Source organism: Sturnira hondurensis, unplaced genomic scaffold (assembly GCF_014824575.4).
Source record: "Sturnira hondurensis isolate 20B ecotype Veracruz unplaced genomic scaffold, ASM1482457v3 Scaffold0020489, whole genome shotgun sequence".
Lineage (NCBI taxonomy): Eukaryota > Metazoa > Chordata > Mammalia > Chiroptera > Phyllostomidae > Sturnira > Sturnira hondurensis.
The window spans coordinates 7766005-7784902 of record NW_028093120.1 but is presented as its reverse complement, the minus strand read 5'-3'; the positions used below and the strand labels follow the sequence as shown (position 1 = coordinate 7784902).

At 37.8% G+C, this 18898-nt stretch overlaps 1 protein-coding gene across 4 annotated transcripts in view; it reads left to right on the top strand.

Annotated features, from left to right (window-relative positions):
- The window catches only part of DCUN1D5 (defective in cullin neddylation 1 domain containing 5), a 72635-nt gene that overhangs the window by 24744 nt on the left and 28993 nt on the right, over nucleotides 1–18898 (top strand). The window contains exons 1-2 of one of the 4 annotated variants that reach the window (XM_037029716.1): nucleotides 15880–16321; nucleotides 18333–18424. The exons of 2 other annotated variants lie outside the window; for them this stretch is intronic. In XM_037029716.1, the coding sequence (XP_036885611.1) occupies nucleotides 16236–16321; nucleotides 18333–18424 (178 nt within the window). In that variant the 5' untranslated portion in view covers nucleotides 15880–16235. Of the gene's footprint in view, nucleotides 1–15879; nucleotides 16322–18332; nucleotides 18425–18898 lie in introns of those variants that run through there. One more of the 4 variants, XM_037029718.1, reaches the window with a different exon arrangement.

Genomic DNA, 18898 nt, shown 5'->3' with positions numbered 1-18898 from the left:
TCAGTGCTTTCACTGGTCACACGTCATTTATATTCCGTCTCTCAGGGACCACTCTCCTGCTTTGCCTGATGTTCAGTGTTTTATAAACCAATGTCTTGTATAATTTTGTTTTTGAAAGAAGAGTGTTGTTTCAGGCAAGAGGGTAAATTTAGTTCTTGTTACTCCATCTTGATTAAAAGCAGAAGTCTCCAATCCATTTAAATTTATCTTTAATTTTAGTTACTTTTAAAAGAAGGAATTATATATACGTCTGTGATTTTGAAAAAAAAGTTATTTATAGTTGAATTCTAAGTAAATAGTTTTGATTCAGTTATTTTCTAATTGTTCAGGAAAGGTAGTTGGCTTGCCTCTTTATTTCTTTTTCTTTATGTTACTGCTTATTGAGCTTATTTAAATTCTTAAGATTTTTTTTCAACTAGAGGCTTCTTAACTGATGTTATAACAGAATGGTATGGGCTTTGATGCCAAGCAGATCTTGCTATACCATATTTTTTTAGTAAATGTTTTATTGTTGTTCTATTACATTTGTCCCAATTTTTCCTGTTGCTATTCTCCTCCCCGCCCCCCCCACCTGCTCCCACAGTCAATCCCCACCCTGTTGTCCATGTCCATGGGTCATTCATACATGTCCCTTGACTAGTCCCTTCCCCTTCTGTTTACTCTTTCCCCCCTCCCCCCTTACCCCTCCCCTTTGGTCACTGTCTGTCTATTCCTTGTTTCAGTGCCTCTGGTTCTATTTTGCTCATTTGTTCGTTTTAATCATTAGATTCCTCTTACAGGCAAGATCATATGGTATTTGGGTATTTGTTTTAGCTGGTATTGGCTGGTATGGTATTGGCTTATTTCATTTAATATAACATTCTCTAGTTCTATCCATGCTGTCAAGAAGAGTAGGGCCTCCTTCTTTCTTTCTGCTGCATAGTATTTCATTGTGTAAATGTACCACAGCTTTTTGAACTACTCTTTTACTGATAAGCATTTAGGTTGTTTCCAGTACTTGGTTATTATAAATTGTGCTGCTACAAATATAGGGGTGCATAGGTTCTTTTGAATTAGTGTTTCAGGATTGTTAGGGTATAATCCCAGCGGTGAAATTGCCAGGTTAAAAGGCAGTTCCAGTTTTAGTTTTTTGAGCAAGTTCCATAGTATTTTCCACAGTGGCTGCAACAGTCTACATTCCCACCAAGAGTGCGCTAGGGTTCCCTTTTTTCCACATCCTTGCCTACGTTTGTTTGTTGATTTGTTTATGATGGCCTTTCTGGCCAGTGTGAGGTGGTATCTTATTATGGTTTTAATTTGCATCTCTCTGATGGATAGTGATGCTGAGCATCCTTTCATATGTCTCTGGGCCCTCTGTATGTCCTCCTTGGAGAAGTGACTGTTCGGGTCCTTTGCCCATTTTTTAATTGGATTGTTTATCTTCCTGGTGTGGAGTTGTGTGAGTTCTTTATATATTTTGAAGATCAAACCCTTGTCTGAGGTATCATTAGCAAATATGTTTCTTCATATGGTTGGATCCCTTTTTATATTGATAGTGTTGTCTTTAGCCAAGCAGAAGTTTTTTAATTTGATGTCCCATTTGTTTTTCCTTTCCTTTATTTCTTTTGCCCTAGACCACTAGTGCCAAACACAAGGCCCAGGGGCTGAATCTGGCTCTCCACCTTGTTTTATCCTGCCCAGCGCCTTGTTTCTACCCAGTGGCAGCGCTGAGCTCCTTGCCTCTAGTTAAGGAGTAGTTACATTTATACAATCCTAAAAATACATTTGGCCCTTTGAAGGCAACCAGCTGTGAGGCAGATATGGCCCCCCTCCCTGTGAAAATGAGTTTGACACCCCTGCTCTAGAGGATGTATCAGTAAAAATATTGCTGCATGGGATATCTGAAAGTTTACTGTGTTGTCCTCTATGACTTTTATGGTGTTATGACTTATAATTAAGTCTTTTATCTGTCTTTAGTTATTTTGGTGTATGTTCTAAGTTGCTGGTCTAGTTTCATTTTTTTACATGTAGCTGTCCAGATCCCTCAACACCATTTATTGAAGAGCCTATTTTTACTTCATTATTTGCTCATGCCCCTTTTGTCAAATATTAACTGACCATAGAGACATGAGTTTATTTCTGGGCTTTCTATTCTGTTCCATAGATCTGTGTGTCTGTTTCTATGCCAGTACTAACTAGACTGTTTTGATTATAGTGGCCTTGTAAGTATAGTTTGACATCAGGTAGTGTGATCCCTCCTACATTGTTCTTCTTTCTCAAGATTGCTGAGGCTATTTGGAGTCGTATTTGGTTCCATATAAATGTTTGAAATATTGCTTATACCATATTAGTTGTCGCAATGCTTTGAGCAAGTTTTTTTGTGTTCCTTTTCTTTTTAAAATTTACTTGTTGATTTTTAGAGAGAGAGGAAGTGAGGAGAGAGAGAGAGGGAGATATCAGTTTGTTGTTCCACTTATTTATGCATTCATTGGTTGCTTCTTATATGTACCCTAACCAGAGATCAACAAACCTGCCACCTTGGCATATTGGGGCAACTGAGTAACCCAGCCAGGATCTGCTTTCTTCTTTCTTTTTGTTCTTTCTCATTTTTTTCCTTTTCTTTCTAACGTTCATTCATTCATTCAGTCAGTCAGTCAGTCTTTCAGGAAATCTTTATTGAAAATCAGCTGTGTACCACACACTGTTCTATGTGGTAAGAATACCACAATGAAGAAAACAGACAAAAATCCCTGGTCTCATAAACTTTACATACTAGTGTGGAGAGAGAGAGACAATAAATAAAATAAGAAAATTATACAGTATATCAGATGGCAGTAAGTGCTGCAGAAATAATAAAGCAAGGAAAGGGGGATAAGGAGTGGGGACGTTGATTACAATATCAAATAGAGTGGTCAGGGAAGGCCTCACTGTTATTTGAGCAAAAATCAGAAAGCTCAGTCATGTAGATATGGGGTGAAGAGGGTTACCCAGAGAGAGGAAAGAGTAAGTGATAGGTCCTGAGGCAGCAATGTGTTTGGTGTGTTCAAAGAATAGGGGGGAGGTCAGTATAGCTAGAGAGAAGCAAGCAAGAGGGAAGCGCAAGAGTGAGCACCAAGGAAGAATAATAGGAGATAAAGTCAGAAAGGTAAATGGGAGAGAGGGGTGGGGCAGATTTGGGGGCTTTGTAGGTCATTGTGAGGACTTTGGCTCTCACCTTGAATAAAATTAGGGAACCATTAGCAGTGTTAAAGCAAAGAAGTGATTGCCTCTAATTTAACATTTTAAAGGCATCCTTCTGGCTTCTGTGCTGAGAATAGATTGCAGTAAGCTGGGGTGGAAACAGGGAAACCAGGTAGGAGGCTGTTGTCCAGTAGAGATGATGATGGCTTGGACCAGGGTAGTAGTAGTGCACCTAGTGCTGAGTGGTCAGACTTAACGATGTTTTGAAAGTAGAATCAGTGGGATTTTTTGACAGATGACACCACCTAAATAGTGAGTATGTTTAGGGAAGATATCAATGTCTGATCTCTGAGGCACTCAAACACTAAAAGATTGGGGAAGGAGGAAGAACCAGCAAAGGAGTCAGAGAAGACCTAGAAAATGCAGTATTCTGAAAACCAAGTAGCACATTGCTACAGAGGCATTTCAGAGTGAAACAGAAGGAAGATGCATTTGTTCATATAGAATAGATTTGATCCATTCTGTAATGTCGCAGATGAGACATCAAGAAAGAGCAGTACATTGGACACTGTAGTGTTGGGGGAAAGGTTTAGAGCAGCCAGTGGTGCTCATAATGTTAGGAATAAAAGCATTGATAATTAGCAGTGAGGAGGTTCATGATAGACTCAGAGTCAGGAGTTATTTCCAATTGACAGGAGAAAAAGTAGACAATCCAAATGACTCAGGTTGGAGATTAGAATGGTAGGAGGACGAATGCACCTAGGAGTTGCTGTGGCCCAATAGGTGAGAATTGAAATGGCTGATGATGGGATCCAAGTTCAGGAGGGAGACAAGTGAAGCAACAGAGGGATTGGTTTCATGAGCTCAAAAAAATAGTATGGTGAAGTGACGAAGGTTATGAAGAAGGTGAGGTACTTTCTGGATAAAACATTTATATACAAAAAAACTCCTCTACCCTGATCCTGTACATAACTTCCCAGCAGCTTGACACTTTCAAGTTCTCTTCTGAGGCTGGCACTGACTGCCCTAACTGCCCTGTGAATTCAGGAAGGGTCTTAGGTCTCTCCACTCTCCTCAGCTGCTCTTTCTTTGCATAGAGAGAAGTTTCCTGTGCCTTCTGGTGTTCTTGCTCCATCTGACTAGGTTTACTCCAAAAGATTGATTTTGGCAACATGCTGGGACTGCATCTACAGTGAGGGATTCATGCGGTACAAGGCTCTGCTGTTTATATTTATGCCCTTTTTAGTTAGATTGCATTTTATTCCATAAATGTCTGGTGCACCTTTAAAGGAGAATAATACAAAAACAGTAATTCTAAAACATAAATAAGAATAAAGAAGTGATTCAGAAAATATATAGAACAGTATAAAACTATCACTAGAGGTGGGGGAAGGGAACATACATGTCAGACAATAAGGCCCCAAGAGCTTCAGATTTGGCTCTAAGCTTTCCTGGGTGTCAGAGTGAAAGAATGGGTAGTTATATACAGAATCTTATTTAAGAGAGAGACAGGGGCATACCTCTCAAAGAAAGCAAAACTTTTCTTGGTAGTAAATTTTTTCTTTGGGATTTCTTATAAGAAGTAAATATTTTAAACAACAAAAATCTGATTAAAACTGTTCCAGGGACTTCCATTGTTTTTGGAATGAAGTCCAGGATTCTTAACAAGGCCAACAAGGATAATTGCACTCTGTGCCCCTCAGCCTTAAATACAATAACAATAAGTAAAGGTTATCATTTCTTGAACACTTACCATATGTTGAGCATGATGCGAAAACTGTACATATACTATGTTATTTTGTCCTCTCAAAACTCTTATAAGATAGGGACTATTAATATCTCTGTTTTACAGTAGAGGAAACTGAGGCATAGAGAGGTTAAACAATTTGCCCAAGTCACAGAGCAAGTAAGGCAGTAAGTGGCAAAACCAAGACTTAAACCTTAGTCTGGCTTCAAAGGCTGAGATTTTAATGACTACTGTATTAACTGGTTATACGCCTATTAAAGTTCTTTGAATTTTACAAGCTTCTCTGTCTTAGTGACTTTGCACATTACTATTTCTTCTGCTGGGAGGATTCTCTGTCCTCCTTACATCCCCTTAAGCATGTCAGTTAATTGAATTGAATCCTGAGAGATATCATTTAATGTTATCATAAAAACTAGAAATTGGCAACACATGTAATAGTTTCGTCTGCTACGGTGGGTAATAGATGCAGGAAGCCCTTGAACCCCTGTCTCCAGTACTTTGGAAACCCACCAGTGGACTTATTACCAGATCTAATGACTAAATCTGATCTAATGTCCACAAAACACATAACTAGGCTGATCTCCATATTGCTTTTCAAAATGGAACTTGTAAATTTCTGATTCCAAATCTCTGTACCTCTTTGTCTGGAGACCTAGAAAGCCCTTTGCTCTCCACATATTCAAATTGTTTTTTTTTTTAGAGGCTTCCCTGAAGTTCCATCTCTTAAATAATGTCTTTCTGAATTAATTCTATCCACAGTGATTTTTCTTAGGAGAACATTATAGTTCTGTTTCCTGCACAACTCATTTTAGAATTTATCTACACACTACCTTTCTTTGTTATTTAAAGTCTTCATGTGCACCTTTTTACCTCAACTAGATTGTAAGCTTCTTCTGAGAACTTACCATAATACACAGCTTTTTATAATGAAGCCAACAAGGGAACACTGCCAGGTTAAGGAATCTGAGGTATTTCTTTGTTCAGTTTTTGAAAGAATTTTTCTGTTGGTGCAAATTCCAGAGATAAACATGAGTGAGGAAATGCTAACTGAATCAAGGAAGAAAATTGGCTTATACCTCTAGTACACTGAGCAGTTTTTGAGTACTTACTGGTTGTTACCACCCTATACTTGCATTATTTCTTCCAGCTCCACAGCTCCCTTATATAATGGTAAATAGTGGCATATACATTTAATCTGAGTAATTTTCATTTTCTAGTTCTTACATAGCAATTGGTGCTTATGTCTGAAGGATATTCATTTTCTGATCTGACAGCAGGAGCATGTAATGGCAAATGAATTTGCTAAAATAAGCCTTAGGTTATTTGTAAATACTGTATTTGACGTCTGCCACAGTGTTAAATATAGAATCTCCTATTCCTAAAAGGAACGGAGTAAAAGGGAAAATTTTTTTGAGCATATTAGCCACGTGACATGTATTTTCTAAGTCAGTCCTCTCAGCATTTCTGTTGCTAAGAACAATATTGTTGTCACTGATTTTGGAAAATTCAAATTTACTTAGAATGAGAAAAGCTCTGCTGCTACACATTCACCTGTTAGTTTATTTCTAAACATATTCTAAATGTACAGTGTGTCTCATGCTGCAGAATATGAAGGACTCTGAAGAAGAGGAAAGCTAAAAGACTCAAACTGTCATAAAAAGGTTTTGCTTCCACGTGGTATGAGGAATTTGATTTACAAATCTAGTACTGCTTTCTTAAGCCCCTTAAGAAGTCTTCTTTCTGGGCCTCTATTATTTTTATTTTTAATTGGAATTATCATGTGTGCAAAACAATAGAAATTCAAAAAATTAATTTTAATTTTTGTTCCTATTCTTCATTTACATGTTTGTTCTTGGTTTTAAAATTGAAGTATAATTTATATACAGTAGAGTATACAAATCTTAAATTTATAGCTTGATGAATTTTCTTCATATGTACCCCCCTTGGGTAACCGTCCCCCGGGGCCGAATACAGAACATTTCTGTCACCCTGGAAAGCTCCCTCATGCTCCCTCCCAGTCGACATCCCCACAGGAGTAACCATTAGACTTATCTCTGTCACCACATACCAGTTCTGCCTGTTTCTAAATTTCAGATAAATGGCATAATACTCTTTTACTCAACCTTTTTTTTCTATGAGATTCCTCCATGCTATTTTGTATATCAGTAGTTCATTCTTTGTCATTACAATTATATATTTTAAAGTTTAACTTTTTTCACAGAATGAAATTTATTGAAGAAATTTTGGAAAATATGTAAAAGGTAAAAGTGGGGAGAAGGGAGAATAAAACTCTTTACTTCCTCTAAGACAAATATTTCTAAGTTTTGGATTGTTTTCTTCTACTTTTGTTCTTTGTATTTACACAGTTTTCCAAACTGTTATTACATACTCATTTTTTTATTACATAACCTAATACGTATTTTTGGAGTCACCAAGCAAGGCCATTTGTCTATCTGCTTAGCCCTGGCTGAAATTGTTAATGAGCTGGAATTTTCATTTATTCATTTGGCACTTCAACAAATATTTGGTCAGCCCCTGTGTGTGTCAAGCGCTGTTTCCATCACTGTTCTAGGTGTAAGGGATAAAATAGTGGACAAGATCGGCAAAGTCTCTGCTCATCTGGAGGTTACAATCTACCCTGGGGAAAGACAGACGTTAAACAAGTAAACAAATGTTCAGGTAGCAGTAAGTGCTATGAAGATAATACATGGATATGGAACTATAGGAACTCTCTTATACTATTGGTAGTGTGTAGATTCTTAAGTGAGGTAAAAAATAAATATATGTTGCCCTAACTGGTGTAGCTCAGTTGGTTGGGCATTGTCTATAAAGTGAAAGGTCTCTGGTTCGATTCCTAGTCAGGGCACATGCCTGGGTTGCAGTTCAAAACCCAGTCAGAATACGTGTGAGAGGTAGTGGATCTGTGTTTCCCTTTCACATTGATGTTTCTGTCTCTCTCATTCTTCCTCCCTTTCCCTCTTCCCCAAAATAACTAATAAAACAAATACATAAATGAATATATCCTGTGATCCAGAAATTTCAGTAGCTCAGGATAAATTTCAGGGAAAAGAGGCCAAGTTACAATTCCCATTTTTCGTGCATTGCCTTGGTCTCTTTAATCCCTGAAGATTTCTAACGAATATGATATTTGAAAATTTACACTCTTAAGAAACATATTCACTGAAACCAATGAAAGTTATTCTTATCACGTGTCGAATGTACTTGTCAGGAATGGGGCTATGAAGTCAGCGAATCATCTCCATGTGATGCACAGACCTTTCCATCAGGTTTAAATGTGGGTCCCCAAGGTACAACCTATAAACCAAAGATAAGTTACCTGGGCTTTCTGCTGGGGAAGCTCTGGGAGCTTAATGATTGCTCAAAGTCTGTTTTAGACTAGGCCCATGGTTTCATTAACAATATAATTCCCTTAAAAATTTAGTAGGCTTTTGGATATATTTGCTTTTAGTTTTAAATTCTAAACTTCACATTCTAGTTTTTCCTATATATAATTCTTAAGAATGATTTATTTCTTTGCTTCCTCATACAAATGCTCCTCTCCACTTAGTGGTGGCTCTCTTGAGGCTATCTGAAACAGTAGGTTTGGATGATAAAGTTAAAATCCTTAATCTGATCTTTGCAAAAAGATTGTGTCACTTCACACCATTACCCTCCCTCTATCTACTTCAAATAGAGTTAGAGTCTAATCAAGCTTATGTTATGGTCTGCCTTGCACTTCTCGAAGGAGACAGGTTTACTGAGTATTTTAATGAGGTCCCCAGCTAATCAATTAGTCTGCTAATGTGTTTGTTTTTGTTTTTGTTTTGGGGTTTTTTTTTGCCACCTGACTACTTACTTTATAGAACATATTTTAAGTTTCTGTATGACAGCATTCTGCTTTCAAAAAACCAACATCTGCATTTATGTGGTACTCGTTACTGTCATTTACAAAATATGTCTGAATTTCTTCTTTATTGACACATGGGATTGTGCTTTTTTGCTCTTCTTAAAGATAGGCATGACCATTTGACTTACGATCTTTGAAATGTAAGTAAGAGTGATGTATCACGTATGCACAGCCACCTTAAAAGTCAGTATGTAATCATAGTTGCATTTCACTGCTGTGATGATTATGGAAGCTGAAGTGTAAGTCATGATGAAGTCTAGTTCCCTGAGCAGCTATGGGTATAGTCTTCTAGATAGCATACCATAAATAAGCAGCAAACTTTTGTTGTAAGATACTGAGATTTTGGTGTCATTTGTTATTTTAACATAGCCTAGTCCTGACATACAGTCACAGGCAAATGGCAAATGGTAACAATGAACCACCTCAAAATTTGAGTGGTTTTACATGATAGAATTTTATTTTTTCTTTCCTTCATTTCCTTCAGTTCAGTGTAGTATTTGGCAGGCAATCTTCCATGTGATGATTCAGGGATCTACACCTCTTCTATTCTGTGGCTCCACTATACCCTAGAATGACAGGATTCTCTCCTGAGTTATTCTGAATCTGGCTGATTGATTACATTGGACCTTTTTATGGCAGTTCCTGATTGCAAGACAGGGTGAGAATCTGTCTCTGAAATATGAAATAATGACTTTTAGAACATAAGCACTCTCTGACACAGAAGTCTGGAGCTCCATTGAATGGAATTGCAGGTCCCCCAGGCCTTGACTTGCTTTTAAGTTGTGTGTGGGGCTGGCTTCATGACCATGCAGTCTGGAGGGCTTCATGCTTAGAAGAGCCCTGTTCTGGGTTTAGTGGTCTTCTGCTCTCACAGATCATTAAATCATTTTTGAACAAAGGACTCAGAATTTTCATTTTTCTCAGGGCCCCACAAATTATGTAGCATGTCTTAGGTATAAGTTTACCAGAAGGATGCGCAGATAGAAGCTTTAGCTGCATACAGAATGTGGAAGACTTCAGTGAAGATTGAGAATTGTCTTGTTGCTTTCTTGAAAGAAAGATAGAAGACTTGAAGACTGATAGAAAATATCTTGAAAAAATTTGTGTGGTTTTCTTTTCTGCACATTCTTACTCATGACCTTAATAGCCAGTGTCATTTTCATTGCCTCAAGTATTGACTATAAAATCAAAAATGAAAAACAGTTGATGTTTAGTTTTGTCTACTTTAAAAATATGCTTTGAAACCCCATGATATAAAAAAAAAGGAATTGAAAGCCAAAAATTTTGATTCTCAGGAGCCGTATTTACTTTAGAGACAAGAAGATTCTTGCACATTAAAAGTACAGGCCCCGAAAGAAGCAGAGTGTACAGTTAATGCCATAACAATTGAAGATCATCTTGGCTGGGAAGGGGTTCAAGAGTTGGATAGGGCTCAAACTTGGCAGAGATCCCTGTGAAGCTATAGATGGGGGGAGCAAATCTGCAAGGAACACACGGAGAAGAGCAGATTCAACATTAAGAAATATGAAAACTGCCATTGCCAGTGACCACAGCAGTGTAGGCGCCAAGTAAATGAGACTATTTGCAGATCATTTACTCATTTCTAGAAATCATTGTCTATGCTATAGTCATGTGAACTGATCAGCTTTGTGCTGAATAGTGAGGGACTTCAGTGACTGCCCATATGTCACCTATGGATTTTTCTAAAGAAGTGTTGCTTAACTATGGCCTAAGAATTTGCTGAGCCCCATTCAGACTGACCTGTGTAGACCACCCTATTTTAATGGTTGAGAACTTGGTTAAGATCCCTACACATACAGACAGCGTCATTGACATTCAGTAAAGTTGGTGATGATAGGAAGGGAAAGACCCATTAGCAGAATTTGGGTGGAAATGGACCACTTACATGTCCCCTTCTTTGCAGTCCCATCCTTTGGTTCTGTGAGTAACCTTGAGTAAATCCCCTTTCTAGATGAGAAGAACTTTATTCCAGCTGATAAGTAATTATGTACTCCTTAGTTTTGATAATGCAGTCCCGTTTGTTGTTATTTTTCAATAATGCTATGCTGCCATGTCTAGATAAGGCATATATTTTAGTATATAGATGGTAAAACAGAGTCACATGATAAATATTTTATTCAAGGTTGCACAAGTTAAAAAGGCAAATCCATCAGTCCAATGATGGTTCTCATTTTAAGAAACTAATTCCACTATGCCATCTTTCCCATATTGCTCTGGAAAGTGGGACCACCACCCATCTAAGCTTAAAACTATGAAAATGTTTATAAGAACATCCCTAAACACAACCTGCCTGTACTCATTTTTGGTTTTCTGTACCACTAATCCAAAAAGAGAGTTCTTCTCTGTAGCAAGTCATCAACACAATGCACTCTCTTCCAGTAGTAATTTGATTTGGTGAACTATTTTTCTTCATTTGGGGTACATATTCATCATATTCTGGACAGCAAATCAGGTTTCCATCACTAATTCCTCCCTGAAAATTAATTCCTAGTGCTTCTGGTAAGGTTTCAAGTTGAAAGTGCTTTGCTTTTGGCCACTTGATAGATTAGACAGTGCTTTCTACCAGTGATCCCACATCCAGAATTTTATGAATACTAGGGTAGCTTACTTGAATTATTAGCCTATTAGCCCCTGCACTCTACTATGTTTAAATTTTTATTTCTATTCACTTTGACTTGTTAAAAATAAACTGTATTTTAGAAGAATTTTAGTTTTATAGAAAAGTTGCAGTGATAATACAGAAAGTTCCCATTATTTCATGTCTAGCTTCCCCTATTATTAACATCTTATATTAGCACGGTACATTCTTCACAAGTAATGAACCAATATTGATGATAAAGGATGATTATGAAGATGATGGTTATTTACACCATTTACTAAGTAGGAGTGATAAGGGTCTAGAAGAACAGGTGGGTTGAGAGATATCATTGCGTCCATCTTTGGAAAAACAGTGTGTCAATGTGAGGTATAAGCAGGTATTGATCTTCTAGTTTCCCTTCTCCCCCTTTAAAACTACTCTGTGAATTCACTCTTTCCTGGATCTTCTGGAAGAAGATCTGCAAATGAAATTAAATTTCATTCCAATCCCATATCTTTTTAGTGCCCCTCTCTCTGCAAGAGAATTATACATTCCTATCCTGAAAAACTCAGGTGTATGACTTAAACAAAAGTGATATTTTGTCATTTCAGGACAGAATCTTTAAGAACCAGCATAGGGCTCACCATGTTTTCCTTTCCCTTCATCATGGTAACAAGTAATGTTACAGAGAGTGGCCACTCCCTCAGTCTGGGTATCAGAGTGAACCACAGCCACAGTCAGGCTGCAATAAATGTGCTCTAGCATACTGCTTAGCATGTAATGGGTACCTGGCATATGTTACATGGTCCTGAACTCTTGGGCCTCTCTAAAACACTAGGAGTTTCAATGAGCTTTGCTGATGATCAGAAACAGAAGGTCCTATTTTAACATCCCTTTTCTATTGTTCTCTTAAGAGTTATCTTTCTCAGGGTTGACATGTATGGAAATATTTTACAAAATTTTGACCTACAGGATTGTTTTGAAAATCAGTGTTAACGTATGGACAGGGACATACCTGTATAAATTTAGGACCACAATAACGTGGCATATCATAAACCACTGAATATCTGTGTTCCTTGTTTTCCTGGCAAGTGGAAATGCCCTATTCTAAAGAGGTATTAAAATATGGGCTATGTCAGTCAACACATTTTAGGGCATTGTATTGGCTGCTGTGATACAGATACTGCTATTTTAAAGGATCTTTTTCATAGCTTCATGCTGTAGCCCCCAGTGCTAAGGGATGCATGTATAACCAACATGTCAAATAGATGACAACACTGTGGCTCAGTCTCAGTCCTTCTGCTTTCTGCTGTATTTGGCATAAATGTATACCTGCTGCCATTATAGATGGATATTATTTAATCACTTTTTCTACATCCTTCTCTGTAACAGTAGGATAAGATGAAGGATAAAGGGAGTTATGTGTCTTACCTAAAGTCAGTGAGTATCTGAAACCAGAACATGAGTTTCTGCTCAAGGTAAATGCTTCATCCCTCCCTTTCCTTCTCATTACTTTTCTTTTTTTCCCATTTCAGCAAGGAACTGCAGTACTTCATAGTTTCTTTCTCCACTATAGGTGTTCTCTTGATGGGAAATAATGTACTTTCAGTGTGTTCATGAGCAGCAGATAAGATTAACACCACATAACTAGGCCCTTCCATACTGCTCGCAGGAGGTGATGCTTCTGTGAGAGTAACTGGAATAATGGAATGCTCCATTTTTAGGGAATGGTGGTGGCAGTAGGTATTCACCAGAGAAAGCAGTATGAAAATGATCTACATGACTCTGGAAATCACCATCCCTTTATTATTGTTAACAAGCACAAATAATTGACCTTATTCTTTGTTTACAAAGTTCTCTCAAATGCAAGTGGGCTGTATATAAGCCCCCCTCCAGACTGTGAACTTCATGACTTCAGGTTTCCTGCCTGCCTTTTGTATCCCTAAACAAAAACAGTTCTGGTTTATTTTAAGTGATTATTAAATATTATTTGAATAACAGACTAAATGAATACCATACATAGACCTGGCCTTTCCCCTTTTTTCCAGAGAATTTTATTCATGCAAGTAGGCTCTTATCCTGCTTGCAATCACTGCTTTCAGTCACTGCATTCAGCTGAATCTCCAGAATCTTCACATGTAGTAGGGTCTTCTTCTTTATCTCTGGAAGTGGTTCCTTATGGTCTGGTGGCCTATGAACTAAGAAAGAATTAATTATCTGATCTCCACTCTCATGTAATTGATGTAGAGGAGGGACATGATAACCACAATAAATATTCCTATTTAGAAAAGAAGATACACAGTAGTCAATTGGGCCATAGCAATGCTGGTATCCTGCTACAGAGGCATTATAAAGGATCCTTACCCTTTGATTCAGCCTTAATTCTGCTCTCTGGAAGGATATCCTGTGAACATTGTCCTCTGAGGTCGATGTCTTCATCATTTAGATTTCATTCCATTTTTTTTGTTCTATTTGTGAAAAGGGATACTTAGCATTTATAGTTCACTTCTTGAAGAAATAAGCCTTGTTATTTCTAATACAGTCTTACTGTTTTTTGTTTTATTTTGGTTTGCAATATTTATATCAATTTTACTGAGGAATAATGTATAATAAGGCCATTTATTATAGTTGTTCAGTTCAATGAGCTTTGACAAGTATATACACCACCTCAGTCAAGACATAGAATGTCTTTTATCCAAAATAGTTCCCTGTGTCTCTTTGCAGTCTTCATTCTCAATTACCACCCCATCCCAGTTCCCAAGCATTGCTGATATGCTGTCCTAAAAATAACTTTGTTCTAGAATTTCATTAACTACTCAGCTAGTGTTCAGATTTCCAGTTGTCCTTATCAATGTCATAATGTTGTTCAGAATGTTTGGCCCAAGATTCAAATAAGAATCACATATGGAAAAATGATTGATATAAAATTTCTATCTCTAACGTATTTTGCTGTGTATAATGCACACTTTTTTGCCCAAAGTTTTGAGGGAAACAAGAGCATGCATTATACATGGGTAGTACTAATTCAATATCTATATAAAAGTCTTTAATTCTTTTACTTTATGCTTATGCATGAAAGTGTAACTCCTTTAAAATTCATTTAAAATACAAAAAATTACAAAATTCTTGTATAACAAAAAACAAGTATCTAAATACAAATAAATAAGAAATTGAATTAAAAAAATTAAAACTAAAGACTCTTTTCCTGAAAGTTTGGGCCAAAACTGTGGGTACATATTATACATAGGGGCACATTATACATGGCAAAATACAGTCATTTGTTGAATAATCTGGGTCATTTTTCTTGAAGATTTTTTGACAGTCTAGATGTTGCTGATTGCATTGAGTGTTAACATGTTCCTCTGTCCGTATTTACAGATATTATTTTTTAGAGACTTGATCTTATTCAGATTTGACATTTTGACCTCATGTATTTTTGAATTTGTATTTTACATCATTCAGGAACAACATTCACTTAGTGATAACAATACTGCATAAGCAAAGTAGTGAGTTTAGTGGCTCATGCAGTGATATTTTTCAGGGCATATCGTGGATTCAGGCCCTATATTGTAAAGTCATGTATCATTTTTTTTCTCCCTTTCTGCTTGATTCTGGTCTTGTCTGAGTTTTGGCTTCATTCTCCAACATCTTCTCAGGTTCAAGTCCATAGGAAGTAAGTTGCTTCCTGATGGTTGTTTCATGTCACTGGCACTGACTGATCCACCTGGTTTAGGTCATATGTCAGTGTCAACTAATTAATGGCACTAAGGAAATACGGAATTCTGATTGGACAAATGAGAGCACCAAGGTGGAAGTCGTCTGACTAGAACCACATGGACTGTTGCTGAATTTAAAGAAACTTTTCATCCTCTGCAATCACACTTTAGTTTACAGATACAAACTTAAATATTGACTAAAGTGACTTTCTACTATATAATCTTTACATGCAGCAACTTTTATTTATAAAAAAATACTTTCACTGTAATGAAGGAGTGATTGCAAACGTTTTGGGTAAAAAAGCTTGGCGGAAGACCCCTTAGAAACATTTCCCCAATTTTTTTTAACTAGGTCAGTGACCGCCTACTGTCTCTTGTCTGAGAGGTCGGAAATGGTAAAGCTAAGTTTTAATAAGGGAAACAAGTCAGGGAAAACGAAGGATGGGTGTGAGAGTGGAGGGCTGATCGTGGCACATAAAGAAAATGTGCATTTTTAAGGGGGGAAGCACATGAAGAAAATGTGCATTTTTAAGGTGGGGGTAACAATGTGAGGATTCCTCACGTTAGCTTCAGGAAAAGCTCAGAAGTTTAACTTGGTTTACTGTGCCAGGTTATTGTTAAGGCCAACTTTAGACTATCAGTGGTTACCAACAAAGGCGGTCAAACGGCCAACAAAATCCGATTTCTCCACTCCTGGCAGGTACAGGCATCCTCCCTCTGAGAGCGGGCTAGTAGGTTGCGAATGGGGCCACGCCCCTCCCAGCGTTGTGTCACTTCCGGCCCTTGGTTGGGCGCATCCGGGTCAGACTGAGCCTGTAGCTCTGGGAGTGTGGTGGAGGTGTGGGGCTGTCGGCTTTCTCCCTTCCCGGTGTGACTACGCGGCAGTGTCCACCGGTCAGAAGTGACCCGCCCCTGCCCAGGAGAGAGAAAGACGGAGAGACCTAGGAACGGCAGGGCGCCGGGCTGGGCCACTGTGGTACTGGCCGGAGACTTTGCTCCTACGCTTGCTGCTGTCTCTCTGAACCGGGTGCCAGCACTGAGGAATCTTCAGCGGACAGTAACCCCCTTCCCCGGCTCCCCTGCCTGCCCTGCCGGGGAGGGCGGAAGATGCCAGTGAAGAAGAAGAGAAAATCCTCTGGGGTGCCAGCAGCAGTAGCGGAAGACGGAGGCCTCAAAAAGTGTAAAATCTCCAGGTACCTCCTTCCCCCACCCTTCAGTCTTCCCTCTATTGCTGGATGGCTAGAGGAGAATGAGGTGGGCTGGGTCTCTGAGGCTTGAGCTGGGTAGAGGTGACTGCCCCGCACCCCCAATAAAGCTACGTGGTAGACGCAGACACTCGCGGTGTTCTGTGTCGGACTCCACCTCGTGTTCGGTGCGTGTGCTCTCTGGCGCCTGTGGAGTGACGAGCCCAGTTGCCTCGCATTGGAGTCCACGAGCCATGGAGGGTGGGGAAACTGGAATGCATATGTAAATTGCGCTTTCCCCTGCCGTACTCCCTTAATCCCTCCTCGGCCTTCTCTCCAAACGGGCGCGGAAGGGGGTCACTTTTAGAATTTCTTTGTAGAGTGTGGAGAAAGGAGCAGGACATGAGATACTTTGACCTGACAGCTGCTATGGGAATGATAGAAAGGAAAGCTCCGCATGTTGTAATTGGCCTCCAGATTTAGTAGTCTAACTTGGAGGATCCAGGCAGTTGTTTTAAATGGCAGTAGCCCATTTTTTGGAACTATAGTGCCTCCACCTGCGCCATATCTCTATGTGCGGAATTGGGAAGGCCCTCCATGTGTTTTACTTTCTAGTATTCAGGATACTATTAGTGCTCAACATAAATATTAATAATTGAGAGCTCTTGTACTCTGTCCTCTTGGAGAAAAAGAAAACAAAGCAGAGCTGTAGATAGAGCTTTTTGATCCCATTGTAGCATGTTATTGAGGCTTTACAGCAACTTTGAATGCTGCAAAAAATTATTGCAATTTAGGTGTGGGAAGTGGATTTTTGAAATCTCCTTATGGAGTGTCTTTGTATCTGTGGTTGGCACTTGGTATGACAACTTCAGATGCTACCATTATAACACTGTAGCCAGCGTTATAAAAGGGAAATAATGCTAGAACTCTCCTTAAAGATCTGCTTTAAATGTGAGGTAGGTAACTTCTTTAGTCTGCATCTTCTTTTTTGTAATTGATTCTGGGTCTTTTTTTCCCCCCCCCGTTCATTATACTGTTTGGGAAAACAGCCTAAATATACTTCTAGAACTTGATAAGGTTACTTCACTAGCTCAAAATATTATGAAACATGCAGATTAGTTTTTTATTATTTTAGGTACTTTAAGCATATAATGTATCCAAATTATTTAAATTAAACACTTCAACATAGCTGAGCAGTCAGGTGATATTTTGTTATCAACTTAAACTTTTAAATGTGGTGCCCTTATTTTACATTGCATTACTCAATTGCAGAAGTTATAGCATTTCTGTGTTGTTGTGGTATAGTGTAACTATTTCAGGTCCTGGAGAAAAGATTCTCTGAAGTTCATTATATCCTAAAGGCAATTTATGAACTTTTCAGCTTTAAATGGCTTTATGGAAAAGATAGATAGAATTGGATTAAAGACCTTGGCCCAATTATTTGTACTAATGTTATCTTTTAGGATTTTTTTGTTGTTTTTTAATTGGTGGAATTTAAATATACCCTTAGGTCTTAAAGCGTCTTTTACCATTAAATAGCCATTTAATCTTGCTAGATAGTAAACAACTCAAAATATGTAGTTTTCTTTTGAAATATTGACAGATTATTAAAATATACTAAATTTCGTTTTCATATGTATGTGTATTGTATTATACAAGTATAATTTACATGGAATTCAGAAGAATCATTGTAAAGAATTATACTTTCCCAACTACCAGTACTGCACTGAGACCATTAGGTTGGACTTCTGTGTGGTCTTTGGAAATGTGGGGAAATAATTTTTGTTCCTATATTTGGAATTTGATAGTGAGCAAAGTAGAATTTGGGTTTTGTTAGCTACAAGTTTTTATGTATAGACTACTGTATTAAATTGCAAATATTTAACTCCACTATTTTTTCCATAACACAAGCTGTTAAAAAAAAACTTGGTTTAGTTTAAATTGACATAGTTCATGTTGAACTTAGCTTTTCACTAAAAGTTGAGACGATAAATTCTTAGGCATTTGTGTGTTTTCTAAGCTATTGCAGATCCCAACCCCCTGCTAGACTAATAAGTGGAGAGGAACATTTTTCAAGCAAGAAGTGCCTGGCTTGGTTTTATGAGTATGCAGGTAATGAAAATAATATAAGAAGATATCAGTCACATGCTTTAAAACTTTTTTTTGGTTCATTTATTTAACATTATTTATTTCAGCCTGCTATGTGTTAGTGCTGTGCACTGGGATCAGGGTCAAGACTGAGGATTGTGGGTAGAATTTGGTGCCATTTCAGGCTTGATCTTTAAATATATAATTTAGTGAGGGGGTGAAACTCATTTACTATTAATACAGTTTGTAAAGAAACAGATTCACTTCTTGGTTTACTTACATTCATTGGCTAAAGTAGAGTTGGTTTTCTGTAAAACATAAAGTACATGATAAAAGATTTTATACTGTACATAGTCCTTATTTTTCTTTTCAATATTTTGAAATTTTTTGAACAGAGCCTGACTTTTTCAGAAACTGACTTTTTCTGAAATTTTTGGGAGGCATTGTAAAGATATAAAACTCAAGCATATCATGACGTAACATATCTTTAATAATTGC